This window comes from Bos mutus, chromosome X (assembly GCF_027580195.1).
Source record: "Bos mutus isolate GX-2022 chromosome X, NWIPB_WYAK_1.1, whole genome shotgun sequence".
NCBI classification, from domain to species: domain Eukaryota; kingdom Metazoa; phylum Chordata; class Mammalia; order Artiodactyla; family Bovidae; genus Bos; species Bos mutus.
Genome location: NC_091646.1, coordinates 130,096,542 through 130,113,352, shown reverse-complemented (window position 1 = coordinate 130,113,352; position 16,811 = coordinate 130,096,542). Strand labels below are relative to the sequence as shown.

Here is a 16,811-nt window from a genome sequence, read left to right as displayed (position 1 = left end):
AGAAGCCCCAGAATCCTGGAGTGGGTAGCCTCTCCCTTCTCCAGGGGCTCTTCCTGACCCAGGAATCGAACTGGGGTCTCCTGCATTGCAGGCTCATTCTTTACCAGCTGAGCTATCAGGGAAGCCACAAAGACTTCAAAGGAAACCTTTAAGAGCTGTGTATTCCCCCTGAGTGTCTGAGAAGCGCCCCCGCCCCTCCCCATGCAGTGGTGAGAGAGGCATGGCTGGTATCTTGCCTCCTGCTCTCCAGGGTGACTTGGGCTCCCATCCAGTTTGCTGGCCTTTGTCGATCGTGAACATCACACACCATTCCCCTCTGCTCCACAGTGGCCTCCTTACTGAAGGGAAGACAAGGCATTTACACGGAGAACGAGAGACGCATGGGAGCCATGATCAAGACCCGATTCTTCAAGATAATGCTGGTTTTCATTGTTTGGTAACGTGTTTCTGTTTCTTTAAACTCTCACTGGGACGTGAAGTGCAAACCTCTTGTAAGCTGCCTTCCCAAGTGTGACCTGAGTTCCAGAGGCAGAGTCTTGGGAGAGGAAACCTTTAGAGGCTTGTCCAGATGGCCCTGGAGGCAATGCTGTCCAGACAGGAAGGCCAGTCTGCACCCATGACCTTCTGGAAAGAAATTCACATCCGCTCAAATTATAGAGAATCGCTAAGAACAGAAAATCCTCACTTTAACGTGGTCACATCCCAACCACTTGCCTCTGGAGTACTGTCCCATCGCCGAGGGTTAACATTCAAATCAAATGCTTCATCGTGCCTTCTAAATCCATCTTTTATTTTTGCACCCATCTTTGTTTTATTTTTTAATTAATTAGTTTTTTGTTGTTGTTGCTGCAGTGTGAGGCATGTGGGATCTTACTTCCCCGGCCAGGGATTGAACCCTCATCCCTCTTGCACTGGAAGTACCGAGTCCTGACCACTGGATGGCCAGAGAAGTCCCTGCATTTGTCTTGACAGCAGGATTCCTGTATCTGATGAGACTCAGGGATGACACCCCGTGTCTGTGTGATGACTCACAGCTCAGGGCAACAAGGACAGAAACCATGACTCCCCAGGCAGTCCAGTGGTGAGGACTCTAAGCTCCCACTGCAGGGGGTAAGAGTTCCATCTCTGGTTCAGGAAACTAAGATCCCGAAAGCTGTGTGGCACAGCCAAAAAAACAACTAAAAAAAAAAAAACAAGAAGGGTAGAGAGCAATCTTCATCTCCTCAGTGGGCCTGCCCTGTCCCCCACAGGCAGTCTGCCCCAGCATTTCACGTGGGTTTGCTCTGTGCAAATAGAGCTGTGACAAGTACCAAATCAGAAAGCCCTTTGCTGCAGCGACAGAGTGCTTTGCCAGACAGGGCACACGTTGGTGGTTAATAATTTATCTGATGGGAAGAGGCTGGTTTGGACATTCTCCTGGGAGAGCCGTGAGTCACCTCCCTTTAAAAATACCCCGAGCCCGCCATTTCCAACTTCGCCACGACCTGCCGACACTACCGTCAGAAATTTCCGACATAAAACATCAAGGTTCGTGTTGGTTTCCATCAAGACGTCAGCTTGCTCGTCAAAGGAGGAACGACTTCTGGGCTATTTGACATGTGCCAGAACCTTCCACCCGATGTGGTGTTGATTGTGACCATCAGGAGGGTCTCTTGGTCTCTGCTTTCGGCTGAGGGGGATGCCGTCTCTGACGTCTAATTCTCGTCTAATTCTGCAGCTACTTGGTCACCCCTCCCGGACTTCTAGGTCTTGGGAGACATGTTCCCTGGGGCTTCTCAGGTGGCTCAGTAGATAAAAAAATCTGCCTGCAATGCCGGAGATGTGGGTTTGATCCCTAAGTTGGGAAGATCCCCTGGAGGAGGAAATGGCAACCCACTCCAGTATTCTTGCCTGGGAAATCCCATGGACAGAGGAGCCTGGAGAGCTACAGTCCATTGGGGTCACAAAGAGTTAGACATGATGGAGTGACTCAGCAGTCATGCATGCAGACATGTCCCCTGACCTCTGGCATTGAAAAAAAAGGATATTGGGAAGCAATTATCCTCCCATTAAAAATAAGCAAAAAAAAAAAAAAGAATGATATCACATGTTCTCTTTACCTGTGGCCCATTTTCTTTCTCACAGCTGGTTCTCAAATGTCATCAACGAAAGCCTTTTGTTCTATCTTGAAATGCAACCAGATATCAACAGCAGCTCTTTGAAACAGGTCAGAAACGCAGCCAAGACCACGTGGTTCATGATGGTAGGTCAATCTTGATTTTAAATGTACTTCCTAAAGGAGAAGAAAAAAACCCAGACAAGATAAAAACCACTGAGAAGTATGATCTATGTGTTATTTAAATATGTGGTGAGTTGAAGAGGTTGCGGGGGCCCCCTTATCTGGCTGTGGTCCGTGAGTTAGCTTGTGCATTTACTCTTGGCATCAGTATTAAAGGGATCCGACTCTGGTAAGTCAGTTTGGTAAGTGTCTCAAACCTTTCAGGCTGACTAAACATATCTGGGAATTTATCTGCAAGAAATGTTTCAGACTGAAAAAGCCACAAAGTTGGAGGTATTCCTTGGAACACTATCCATAAATATAAAGCATTCTAGACAACCCACATTTTCTTTTTTTTATAAAAGGGAATGGTTAAGTAAATCACTGTGTTTGATCTTGATGGAATGGTATGCAGATGCTGAAAATGACAATGTAAAGTATGACAATTATGAAATCTCATAATAAGTGAAAAATGCAGGATGTAGAGATTATACTCATTTCAACTACCTAATCACACATGTAGGCAACAATATTGCCTAGAAACACACCACCATAATCAGGTGGAAAGCTCATGAATACATCGTCCTCAATGTTTCCAGGATATTGTGTCCCCACTGCAAAAACTCTCATACAGGAGCTCTTAGTGGAGAAGTGCCTGGGTTTCCGTGGTGGCTCAGTGGTAAAGAATCCGCCTGCCAATGAAGGAGACCCCAGTTCGATCCCTGGGTCAGGAAGATCCCCTGGAGAAAGGCCTGGCAACCCACCACTTAGCAAGTAAACAAGTGGAGAGGCTCACCGTGTCCTCAATTAAATGCGTGTGCATTCAGTGTTGCCATCATTATTAAACACATATGACTCTGGTAAGTTAGTTTGGCAAGTGTCTCAAACTTTTTAGGCAGACTAAGAATATCTGGGAATTTCTCTGGAAGAAGTGTTGCAGACTGCAAAAGCCACAGAGTTGGAGGTATCCCTTGGAACACTGTCCATAAATATAAAGCATTCTAGAGAACCCACATTGCTGGGGTGATGCCCGGGACCTTCCTCTCCACCCCTCTTGTCTCCTATGTCTCCCACGCATCTCTGAAGGCTCAGAACCTCCAAGCCAGTCTCTCTCTTGCCCCAAACTAGCCAACAGGGTGCACCCCAGTTGAGGCCAGCCCTGTGGACCGAAGTGACCCCTGTGAGCCCTGATGCCCATCAGTGCCCTGACTTATATGCCGTCTCTTTCCCCTCCCTTCCAGGGGATCCTGAATCCAGCCCAAGGTTTCCTGTTGTCCCTGGCCTTCTATGGCTGGACAGGCTGCCGCCTGACGCTTCCAGGTCCCAGCAAGGAGATCCAGTGGGACTCGATGACCACCTCGGCCACCGAGGGGCGCCCCCTCCCCCGGGGGCCCCCACGAGCCCGGGGAAGGCCCCGCTCCCAAGAAGGATCTTCCGGGCGGCACGCACACTTCCGATGAGGCCTTGAGCTTGGTTTCCGAAGGTAAGAGCCTCTGGGTAGAGGCAGGCCTAGGTTGGGGGCCCCAGGCTCCCCAGGAACTCCTTTGTCAATGACCAGGAGGCTCCCTGCCCTGATTTCTGGAACCAGCTTCAGGGCATGAGTGGAAAGGGACCACCTTAATCTTGCAGCTCGTCACTCACCTCTCCTTGTAATGTGAGCGTGGTGCCTTTCCTCTGCCTGCGTGCCACGTGGCTTCAGTCCTGTTGAACTCTCTGCGTCCCCAGGGACTGTCACCCCCGCTAGGCTCCTCTGTCCCTGGGGATTCTCCAGGCGAGAATACTGGAGCGGGTTGCCATGCCCTCCTCCAGGGGATCTTCCCCACCCAGGGACTGAGCACCGTAGCCTTGTATTAATAATCACTAGCTCTGCCTTGGGCTGCATGACATTCTGAGTCTGAGATAAACGGTCACTTCTCATCCGGTGCTGACGTGTGCTGTAAGACAATGAACAGTAGGCGACCTGACCTCTGGAGATTTTTACGTGCAGTTTTGGTTTGTCCACTTCATCCGGGGGCATTTAAGATGAAATGCAGGTCACCCGTCGCTGGCCCTTCCACTCTGTCCTCTTCAAGACTCTCGCACCGTGGTCCTCAAATTGGTCCTCTTTTTAAACTCCTGTTCATCTAATTTGGACTTCCCCTGGTGGCTCAGATGGTAAAGAGTCTGCCTATAATGCTGGAGACCTGGGTTCGATCCCTGAGTCGGGAAGATTCCCCTGGAGAAGGAAACGGCAACCCATTCCAACCTCCTGCCTGGAGAATCTCATGGACGGAGGAGTCTGGTGGGCTACAGTCCGTGGGGTCGCAGAGTCGGACACCACTGAGAGACTTCACTTTCACTTTTCATCTAATCTGGGGTTATGTCCATTAAGCCAACTGATGTGGAGGGTGCAAGTATTAGTTTAAGGCCCAAATAATGTTTCTTTAAAGCTTGAAAGTGAAAGTGAAGTCAAGACTGCTTTCCTTTAGGATGGACTGGTTGGATCTCCTTGCAGTCCAAGGGACTCTCAAGGGTCTTCTCTAACACCACAGTTAAAGATGTGGGTGAAAATCAGCAAAGAGAATGACTCCCATATACAAGACCCCTATGTCTATACCACAGGCTGTATGGTGAGGCCAGAACCCTCAGGAACCGGGGGCCTTTTCGAATAAAGTGGTAATCTCGGAAATGAGATAAGGCTGCCTTAATCTCGGGCGTGTTTCCTTTCTCCTTTCCAGCCACTTTGCTTTCATAAGACAGAAAATACTGTTACATGTCAGAGAAAAACCTAGAGATACAAACTCGAAGTGGTAAGTACGGTTAGGCCTCTCCCCGTCTGCACTGTTAGGATGAAGCTTGACCTGTTTATCATATCCTTAAGCCTCTATCTGCTACTTTAGGATTGACTTCCAGGCCGACAGGCTTCCACCGAGCCTTCGTCATTAAGCATCTAACATGGTGTCTGGCACGTACTCGCCACTTAACAGAAAAGGCAACTGAATTTGAACAAATATTCCTTGAGCGCCTGCAACCCAATCAACACTATTTTAGCTGAGGCGGGGGCTGGGGTGTGAGCGTCTCTGAGAAGCATCACGTGGGCAACTTAGAAATAAAGACTTATAAATAAATAAAGGCTGAATTTGCATGTAGTTTGGTGGTGGGAAGCTGGAGAGAGGCATGTGGGGAAGAGATCTGTCCAGGGTGTTTACAGATTCTGCATTTTTATCTTGGGGCCAGCAAAAGGCCAGTTAAGGTTTCTGAGCGGAGATAGAACACTTACATTTGCTCGTAGGACTAACCTAGTGACTGGAAAATTCCATGGATGGAGGAGCCTAGTGGGGCTACAGTCCACGGGTTCGCAAAGAGTCAGACACAACTGAGCGACTTCACTTTCATGACTATGGCGGCAGTTCACAGTGAGAGGATCTGTGTATAATTCCTGATGACAACTTGAGTTCAAAATACGAGGAGCATCTTTGTAAAGAATCAGGATTTCCCCCAAGCCCTCACATCTTTCCAATAATCCCTTGCTTTTCCAGTCTTCCTCTTTCTCCATGCAATCCCGTGTTTCCCACAAAGCTCTATTTCCCTGTAATTCCCTACTTCTCTCTCCAACCCCATGTCTTTTCCAACTCTACACTTCTCCCACAATTTTCTTTCTTCCCCTTAATCCTTGCCCTGCCCACAACTCTCCATTTTCCCACAGCTTTCTGTTTCATTCCAGAATTCCTCTTTTGAATAATTTTACTTTCCCACAGCTCTTTGCTGTCTGTGGTCAGTCTTATATCACCATTTTATCTCCTAGGGTTCTGTTCCCGACCACATTTCAGTTCTTCTGCCATTTTATTCTTCTATGATTTTCTGTTCTCATTTTTGTTTTTTTCTTTTCCACAACTGCCTATTCATCCCCAAATTATTCATTCTTATGCAAAAATCTCCCAGGGCTCCCCTAACCCTCTTTTTCACAACGACCAGTCTCTCCCACAACACGCTTTCCCCGTAACGAAACAACGTAAGACTGTATGATCCTTGCCCACTGCCGCCCGCCATTCCGTCATGTTCTCTGCCTGCCTGCTGTGGGTGGAGTTTAGTCAAACAATCAGTTTAATCACAGAGGTGAGAAATGCTAAAACAAAGGAGAACAGTCAAAGGAGACCAAATAATAATAATATACTCATTAAGTGTAGTGAGATTTCCACTGTAGCTCAAACAGCAAAGAATCTGCCTGCGAGGCAGGAGACCCGGGTTTGATCCCTGGGTCGGGAAGATCCCCTGGAGAACAGAATGGCAACCCACTCCAGTATTATTGCCTGGAGAATTCCATGGACAGAGGAGCCTGGTGGGCTACAGTCCATGGGGTCACAAAGAGACATGACTGAGTCACTAACACACAGACACCAGGACCTTTAGTTCTTTCTGAAGGGGCTATAGATAATATTCTGAGCCACCTCCTGTGAGCTGTCTTATAGATACCAAAACACACCAGGTGGAAACGTTAACGACATGATGACCCAACTGTACCCAGGACTTGCTGCTGCTGCTGCTGCTGTCGCTTCAGTCGTGTCCGACTCTGTGCGACCCCATAGACGGCAGCCCACCAGGCTCCCCTGTCCCTGGGATTCTCTAGGCAAGAACACTGGATTGGTTGCCATTTCCTCCCACAATGCATGAAAGTGAAAAGTGAAAGTGAAGTCGCTCAGTCGTGTCTGACTCTTAGCACCATGAAGTCAGTGAAGAGGATTATCAGAGGTGACTGTACTGCTTCTGTGTGTAACGCGCCTCCCCCACCCCACCGCAACTTTGTCTCTAAAAGCTCTCACTCTCTGCCTGTCGGGGGGTTGGCCTTTGGACAGATGTCTGCCACCCTCCTTGTAGTTGCTGGCATCTGAAACAAAGCAAATTTTTCCTTTCCACCAACCTGGCCCGCTTATTGGCTTTTGAGCAGCAAGCAGCCAGACCCTTTCATGCATACCTTTTGGTCACTGTAATCTTCTGTTCTGACAGTCCTGTATCTCTCCCTCAAGTTCCTGTCCTTTCCCACAGCACCCTTTCTCACGATTCTGTCTCTCCCATCTCTCTGTATCCTCTGACACAATTCCGTGGCTCCAAAAGTTCCTTTTTCTCTCTGGGATGCCGCGCTTTCTCACAGGTCTCTTTTCCCTTCATCATCCCTCGTCTCCCTCTTGCAGTTTTCTCTTCTGCAATTCTGTTACTCTCACAATACCTTGTCTTTCCCTCCACTCCCTGTTTCCTCTTTCTTTTCCCCCCACACGTGGTTCTATTTTGCACAATCTTCCCTCGATCTTCAGAGTTCCCTGTTCTCTCCCACGCTTCCCCGTTACCTTCCACGTTTCTATCCTGTCTCATGCATCTTGTTGTCTCAGATTCTTTCCTGCCACCCATGTGCGGTCCACATAACTCCTGGTATGGGTTCCCAATGCCCAGGGAGTATGGGAGTGAATAGACCCCAGGGCCTCCAATCTGTCAGGCTGGCTAAACCTTGAAGGCGGTTCCACAGCTTGAAGGGGATGCAGGGCTAGGTGTCACACATTCTTTATAGCTTATGCTCCATACTTCCTGGCTGGGGTTGCCAATTTAGGGCTTTGAGATGTCAAGGAATCCAAGGACAATGGCCCAGGGCCCAAGAGACGACATGCCTCCCCGAATGGCAGGTCTACACGGAGCTAGGAGGCTCCCAAGAGCCTGCTTGGACTTGCAAGGCTCACTGCCGGGAGTTGCTAGGAAGGAAGCCTGGCCCTTGGGCACTGTGAGGTCACCAGCAGCTGCACTTCCTGCAAGGACACTCAGGTATTCACACGCCATGGATGCAGAATGAGTGCACACCTACCACAGCCTTGTTGGATTTGCTCAAGACCAGACGAGAAACCCGTGGAAAGGCAGACATGCTGGAAAACACTCGGTGCAGACAGCAGGCCAGCTCAGCCCAGGCGGGGCTAGGCTTGGGGGCTCAGGGGTCATCTGCAATGGTGCTGGCATCTGAGACTCACAGAGTGGTTGTGGCAAGAAGCGGTCTCCTTTGTGGAGCCCGAGGGGACAGCGAAGGATGCAAGAACTTAGGAGAAACAAAAAACCACAGGATGTGGAGCATGCCCCAGAGTGTCAGGTCACGAGGGTGGGTGCTGAGCTGAGACCTCGATCACGAGCCACTGTGTGACCCTCCAGGCCATGGTCTTTCTGCAAGAACTACAGAGACTGCACACAAGTTCCCACGAGCTCAGGATGTGAGGGTAAACAGTGTGGGGTGACCCTGTGAGAAATCAAAGCCTTTGTGAAGCGCCTCCAGCAGCAATGCGGTTTTGGAACCGGAAGTCATCTTCCCAGCTGGTGCCTGGTCTCCAGTTGAGCTGTTTCAAATCCTAAAAGATGACGCTGTGAAAGTGCTGCACTCAATATGCCAGCAAATTTGGAAAACTCAGCAGTGGCCAAAGGACTGGAAAAGGTCAGTTTTCATTCCAATCCCAAAGAAAGGCAACGCCAAAGAATGCTCAAACTACAGCTCAATTGCACTCATCTCACATGCTAGTAAAGTGATGCTTAAAATTCTGCAAGCCAGGCTTCAGGAATACGTGAACTGTGAACTTCCACATGTTCAATCTGGTTTTAGAAAAGGCAGAGGAACCAAAGATCAAATTGCCAACATCTGTTGGATCATCAAAAAAGCAAGAGAGTTCCAGAAAAAATCTACTTTTGCTTTATTGACTATGCCAAAGCCTTTTAGCGTGTGAATCATAACAAACTGTGGAAAATTTTTAAACAGATGGGAATACCAGACCACCTGACTTGCCTCCTGAGAAATCTGTATGCAGGTAAGGAAGCAACATTTAGAACTGGACATGGAACAACAAACTGGTTCCAAATAGGAAAAGGAGTACATCAAGGCTGTATATTGTCGCCCTGCTTATTTAACTTATATGCAGAGTACATCATGAGAAACACTGGGCTGGATGAAGCACAAGCTAGAATCAAGATTGCCAGGAGAAATATCAATAACCTCAGATACACAGATGACACCACCCTTATGGCAGAAAGTGAAAATTAACTAAAGAGCCTGTTAATGAAAGTGAAAGAGGATAGTGAAAAAGTTTGCTTAACTCTCAACATTCAGAAAACTAAGATCATGGCATCTGGTCCCATCACTTCATGGCAAATAGATGGGGAAACAATGGAAACTGAGAAACTTCATTTATTTATTTTTTTGGCTCCAAAATAACTGCAGATTGGGACTGCAGTCCATGGGGTCGCAGAGTCGGACACAACTGAGCAACTGAACTGAACTGACTGCCTGGCCTCCAGGAGGAGCGCGTTCTCTGCTCCAGCCAAACAGCTGCTCCCACCATCTTGACAGGCAACCTCGACTCTCCTGAGATGGGGCTGCAGGGTCCATGCCCGTTGACGTGAGCCTTTCCCCCTTCTCCCGTCTTCTAAATTCCTCTGCTCTCTGTGGGCTCATCACTCTTGGTGTGACCTACCCTGACCTAGAGCCCCCCGGACGTATCTTCATCCTGCCCTGGGAGGACCCTCCCAGCGCCTCTCCCCATGCAGCGCACCGTGGGGTTTCATGTGGTGGTCGTGGGGATGCTACAAGCGCTCTTGTTGGCCTGGTGATTAAGAATTTGCTTTATGATGCAAGGAACACCAGTCTGACCCCTGGTCCGAGAAGATCCCACATGCCATGGGGCAATAAAGCCCGTGTGCCACCAACTACTCAGCCTATGAGCCACAAATACTGAAACCCGTGCTCTGCAACAACAGAAGCCACTACAATGACAAACCCACTTACGGCAACTAGAGAAAGCCCACGTATAGCAACAACAGGCCCAGCACAGCTACAAAGAAATAATTTAAAATAATGCACTTAAAGCACAAGCGACTCAAAAAAAAAAAAAAAATGTTGGACGTCATCGAAATTAAAAAAATAAAGGAAAAAGGAAGTGCTGTGAACGATGGCATATCCGTAGAGGGCAGGAGACTAGTTTTAGCGAGGGGTCCAGGACACCTCCTTGAGAATGAAGTGACATTTGAGTTGAGACCTGAGTGCAGTGTGGGAGTGAGCCACGAGAACATCAGGAGAGCTTCATAGACAGAAAAGGGGATGTGCAAAGGCCATGTGGCAGGATTGAGCTTGGGTATAAAGAAGCCTGTGCCTGAAGTTTGTGAGCGAGCAGAGTGTCATGACGGGAACAGGCTGCAGCCATCCATAGGGTGTTATAAGTTGAGAGAATTTGGGATTTGGAGGTTTTCAGCAACGGGAGTCACCTGCCTCATGCACAGTTGAAAAGGCCACCCTTCCCTATGTCTTCCATGGCTCACACACACACACACACACACACACACACACACACACACACCCTAGAACCTGGCACAACAGCAGGCAAGCCTGGGTATTTCTGCCCTGAGAGAATAATCTTCACATCTGTTCCCACAGGTTCCAGAGGCAGGTGTGTCATTGGGATGGATTAAACGGGCCTCTAGGGGTACAGTTTTGGCGAGTGATGCCTGGCTTTGATTCCACTGATTGCTCCCCACACCCTTCCCCCTCCTCCAGCCACATGGCATCATCTGTGAAAAGGCCACTCTTAGTTTTACCAAGAGAAGGCCTCCGGGTACTTCCTAGAATTGTGCAAGTGGTGGCCAGGTGACCATGGAGCCCCCTGCCCAAGTGACCCCCCACCCCCCAGGACCACCGAGCACTGAGATATCTGGACCCCTGATTTAGCGCAAGTCCCAGGGCCCTGAAGCTGCACGGTGTCAACAGGCCCGGTTTCCATTTGCTCTGCAGCGTCCACAGGGTTTGGCTGAGAGTGTCTCAGGGTAAGGGCAGTGGGGTGGATACAGTCATGACATCAGTCAAGTTGCCCGAGATGATCCTGTAGGGTTTGCTCTAATCCCGCGTAGGTGGACGTATTATGTATTTTTCTTTTTTCGCTTTTTAATACGGCCGTGCAAGTTGTGAAAGGCATTCCCGGACATTGACACTGACCCGTGACAGTCTTTCCTCCTCCCCAGGTTCCGGCGGCAGTACCATTGAAATCCACATCGCAAGCGGGTCCCGCGGCGGAAAGGCCCCCGACTCTCTTCCGAAAGTCCAAGGAACCCCGTAGAGAGGACGAGACAGAGGGCTCTGGACCCTGTGTGTATTTTCAGACGCGAGGGTTCTCATCCCTTATGACGGTACCCTTGCCCTTCAGTCAGCACACTGCGGGGTGTAGCGTCCCCCCCAGCTGAATCTTCCTGTCATCACAGTTAACAGAGTGTTCCCTGGCAGCCTCTGTGTGATGCAGAGGCCCACCGTGAGCCTGTGCTTGGAAAGGAAAGGCAGATTCCCTTGGAGCCCAGCAGCTTGTCTGGAGTCTCCGTGGACGTTCGTTTCTCTGATCTGGCTGTAATGTCAACGCCAGATCCAGGTCCTTGGAAGAGTTAATAAATAACAATAATTAAAAAAAAGAAGTAGTTGTGTCTGAGCTCCCAGCCTGACTTGGGGTCTGTCTGAATAACACCTCTAAGCGAATGCTCTTGTGTAAGATAAGTGATGATGCAGGGACCGGGGACGCACCTGGGAGCAAGTTCCTCACCCACCACTAGGGGGCAGAGGAGGGCAGGCTTGGACCACCAGGTTAGCCTTCACTCTGTCCTCAGCTGTGTTGAGCGGTAGCGATTCAGTCTACGGGAAGCTTCCATTCAGTTCTGTTCAGTGGCTCAGCCAGGTCAGATTCTTTGCAACCCCATGGACTGCAGCACGCCAGGCCTCCCTGTCCATCACCAGCTCCTGGAGCTTGCTCAAAGGCATGTCCATCCAGCCGGTGATGCCATCCAACCATCTCATCCTCTCGTCCCCTTCTCCACCTGCCCTCAATCTTTGCCAGCATCAGCGTCTTTTCCAAGGAGTCAGTTCTTCGCATCCCGTGGCCAAAGTATTGGAGCTTTAGTATCAGTCCTTCCAATGCACACCCAGGACTGATCTGCTTTATGATGGACTGGTTGGATCTTCTTGCAGTCCAGGGGACTCTCAAGAGTCTTCTCCAACACCACAGTTCAAAAGCATCAATTCTTCAGCACTCAGCCTTCTGTATGATCCAACTCTCACATCCACGCATGACTATGGGAAAAACCATAGCTTTGATTATACGGGCTTAGGACCTGACTCTGCTTAGATTATTGCCTATATTTCCCTCTTTCCATAATTTTACATATATAATAATATAAAGCTGTCCTTTGGTGCCCATGAGAGGTTTGTTCTGGGACCCCCACAGATACCAAAATCCACGGACGCCCTCCACATCTGCATGGATGACTGTTTACAGACTTTATGTATTATAAACATATATGTGTATATACATATTTGGAGACAAAAATATTGTACACACTACACACAGGAGACACAAGCCACCTAGGTAAGTCTATGGCACAAGCACACAACGTTTCCTCAATTCTGCTGTGTGATGCTCATTCACATCAAGATTAGGACTCTTGTCTCACTCTGGAAAAGCTGTCCAAGCTGCTTCTGGATTTGTGCTTTTGGAGTCCTAGGGCCACAGACAGGATTCAGGGCATCCCACAACCGTGGCCGTGGTACCCCAGGGCCGCACGCTCCTAAAGCTGCACTTATTACCTCACAGCCACCTTGACCCAAAGTGTCCAACAGCAGTAAAAAGGACTTTTGAGCCTTTCTGGGTTCTTAACCTCTGTATCGATATCCTGTCTGCCCCAGTCATCAGAGAAGCCCCGAGACCTCTCCTCTGAGGGCTCCCCCTGCCGAGCAAGACACAGCTCCAACCCCATTCTAGAGCAAAGATGCTAGCCGCTGGCTTCCCAGGCTCCCTTGCAGCTAGAGTGTGTCTGGCGTGGCGGATGAGACTTGTGCCCCAAGTCAACGTTGGAAGCTGATGCGCAAGGAAATAGGCTGTGCAGAAGCAATTCTGGGGAGGGGTTGGCAGCTGCATGTCTGCTTTGGAAGGCAGCCTGGGTGAGCCCTGAGGGGTCAGCCCAGTGTCTGGCATCGAGCTGTGGGCAGCACCCCAGTGCTGTGTTACCTGCATGGGCCTGATTCTGGGCCTGGCTCTAGCCAGTTCTATTTGCACTGTCCCCCACACCTGGGATACCCCAGAGCTGCTCAATATACTCCTCAGCCATTCTTTCTGGCTTACGTTAGCCAGAGTCCAGTGGCTCAGCTGGTAAAGAATCTGCCTGCAATGCAGAAGACCTGGGTTCGATCCCTGGGTTGGGAAGATCCTCTGGAGAAGGAAATGGCAACCCACTCCAGTATTCTTGCCTGGAGAACTCCAGGGACAGAGGAGCCTGGCGGGCTACACACAGTCCACGGGGTAGCAGAGTCAGACACGACTTAAGCAACTAAGTTTCACTTTCAGTTCAGTTCAGTTGCTCAGTCATGTCTCTTTGCAACCCTGTGGACTGCAGCACACCAGGCCTCCCTGTCCATCACCAACTCCCAGGGTCCACCCAAACCCATGTACATGAGTCGGTGATGCCATCCAACCATCTCTTCCTCTGTCATCCCCTTCTCCTCCTGCCCTCAATCTTTCCCATCACCAGGGTCTTTTCCAATGAGTCAGCTCTTTGCATGAGGTGGCCAAAGTATTGGAGTTTCAGCTTCAACATCAGTCCTTTCAATGAATACCCAAGACTGATCTCCTTCAGGATGGACTGGTTGGATCTCCTTGCAGTCCAAGGGACTCTCAAGAGTCTTTTCCAACACCACAGTTCAAAAGCATCAATTCTTCGGTGCTCAGCTTTCTTTATAGTCCAACTCTCACATCCATACATGACCACTGGAAAAGCCTTGGAAATATATAGCCTTGCAAAGTGTTTAAATGAGCCTACTCATTGCCTTATTGGAAAGATTCCCCACCTCCTCATTCACAATCATGGTTTTGGTGGAGTTTCTCTCAGCAACTCGGCTCAAGCATAAATGTTTCCCTTTATAGGAGCTCCCATGCTCCAGAGTATTATTAACTTCAAGGCTCAGGGGAAGGTAACACTTTTAACAGTTCCTGCCTGCCCCCACCCCTGTGGAGTGTCCCTCCCCTCAACTTCCCATGCCGCTCTGCGGGTGGACCTGTATGTTAACTTTGCTTACCTTGCACATGGATGAAGACACTTTGCAGAAACAGGGAGCCAGGCTGGGGAAAACACAACAAAAATTCCACCCAATTCTGAGTCTTTCGTAAAGGTCTGTATCTGCTGCCCACGCCTTCCCATGCGTGTGAACTAGTGATTTGCAGGCTCCCAACACTGACAGTGACCAACACCAGCGCCCACAGGTGCACAGAACCCTCGCCGTGAGTATGAACACCTCAAAGACCTTTTAGGAACATCACCCAGATGTGGGCTCCTAAAAAAAGAAACCAAACAAGTTCTCTGCTCCGTGAGTGGAAACTCAGATTCCCAAATCAAACTGGGGAAGGGGGAGGGGGTTCTCAATGGACAAATATTTTTAGAATCACTGCAGCAGAAGGTTCCATAGAGATGAAAGTTAGGTAAAAGCTCAGGCAATCTGGTCTCAACCCAGTTTCCGTCACAGCACAGAGACCTCCTTGGAGCTGTGCCTGAGCTACCAGCGTGTTGCTTCAGCTACGGAAGCCCGAGTTCCAACACACTCGTTTAACAGTGGTTAAGTCCCGCCATGCGACGTGCACCCCGGTGGGTTCGGGACATGGCTCATCCCAGACCCTTCAGCAGCAGGGCTCGGGAGTGCTCAGAGATTCACCCCAGATCCGCTGCGTGAAAGCACCCTCAGTCAGCTAGGCAAGGCTTACAAAAAAAAAAAAAAAAAAAGAAACAAAACCAGGCAGGTCTGCACCCCGGGCAACACTGGGGCAGAAGCAACAGCCCAGGTCTGGCGTGATTCCCATGCAGGGTCAGCTTGTGGCCGGAGGACATGGGGCTCTTTGGGGTGACTCGCATGGCCAAATGCAGCTCGTCTGGCCACCTCTGTGTCAGCTCCACACTGCCTATCACCCGGGGGACATCGCTTCAAAGGGAACCGGTCACCGTCTGCATGTGTCTGCCTGAACCGTGTGCTGCGCCCGGTCACCAGCATCCCTACAACTTCAGGTTCTTCTCTTATTATTCATCCTGCACCTCAAAACTGCCAGCGACCCAAGCCTGCCTGCAGGAGAACATCCATCTGCTTTTTGACTTTTCTAAAACTGCCAGCCTGAAACAAAGTAATGAGAATGAAACTAGTTACACACACAAAAAAAGCACACTCGCCTTTCACATCATAACGCATCTGCAACCTCTGGTCTCTTCATCTGGTTTACAACGAACTGGTTGTAAAAGCAGCCCCGGCCCCCGCCCATTTCTCCCAGAGGAAAAAAACAAACAAGAGCTTGGGGACTTGAGGCAGCGGAGTTAGCGTGGGCCCCCCAGACGAACAAGAAAGTACACACAGAAAGTTCTCTATCAAAATAGAGCAATTTATTTAAGATAACCTAATATGGTCTGTTGATTCTCTCTTGGAACAAATGAGCCATCTCTCTCACACACACACATGGTGATTCACACACACACACACACACACACACACACACACACACACACACACACACACACACACACACACACACACACACACACACACACACACACACACACACACACACACACACACACACGGTGATTCTCTTTCCGGGAGCGTGTGAGGGTGGGGGTTGCAGTGGGGCATTGGTGGAGAGAACGGAACGGGGTGAGGGGTGCCGTGTGGATGGAACAGAAGCTGGAAGATGCGGACTGGACATCTGGCTGTACGTCTGACACAGACAATAAAAACCGCAGAAGCCAGACATTCACAAACCTCAGGGAGCGGCGGGAGGAAAACACTCTGCATTGGATGGGAAACACGATCAGAAAAAAAAAAAAAAAAAAAAAAAAAAGGCTGAAAGGTTAAAACAAAACAAAACAAAAAGTAGACCCTTACTCCCGACAAAGTGCACTTCACTAGGCTCCGAGATCTCTCTTCAGAAAGACAAAGTGAACATTGCGGTTCTGTAGCCGTGGAGTGGGCTCGGACGCGCTTCCCCGGGCGTGCGTGTGTGTGTGTGCGTGCGTGCGCGCACGCAAGCGAGCAGAACGAGCTCCCCGGCAAGGTGGACGATTCCAGGGATGGATCTGTGCGTTACTCTCTGCTTTCAGCACCAAGGTCCCATCTGCACACTGAGGACTACGAAGCGCTCTACACGAAGTCTAGAAGCCGCTCGCACTAACGAAGCGATGCGCCCACTGAGCGCTGGCAGAGGGTGCAGCGGGTGTGACTCAGGGCAGGCATGATTTCAGAGGCGCCGGCTGCCTCCTCCTCGTGGTCCCCATCCCGGGGCCTCTTCCTGATGGTTCATGGGCAGTTCTGCCTTCCTCAGCAGCTTCAGTTCATCACCACGCCCGGTATCCAGTCCGTGTCCTTGGCTTTACAGCCCCTGGCTCCAACCCGGCAACTTCCAGCCTGGTACAGGTTTACCAGGAGGCCCCCGTCAACACTTGGGAGACCCTGTGTACCAACCTCCCCGTGACGATCCTCTCATGAGCCTTTTATATCGAATCC

General features: G+C 49.9%; 1 protein-coding gene across 1 annotated transcript in view; it reads left to right on the top strand.

Annotated features, from left to right (window-relative positions):
- GPR143 (G protein-coupled receptor 143) overlaps positions 1-11,358 on the top strand; it is a 29,494-nt gene extending 18,136 nt beyond the window's left edge. The window contains 5 exon segments of the mRNA XM_070366629.1: positions 328-436; positions 2,125-2,242; positions 3,499-3,632; positions 3,634-3,740; positions 11,264-11,358. Coding sequence (XP_070222730.1) covers positions 328-436; positions 2,125-2,242; positions 3,499-3,632; positions 3,634-3,740; positions 11,264-11,358 — 563 coding nt within the window.
- The last annotated feature ends 5,453 nt before the right edge of the window (positions 11,359-16,811 follow it).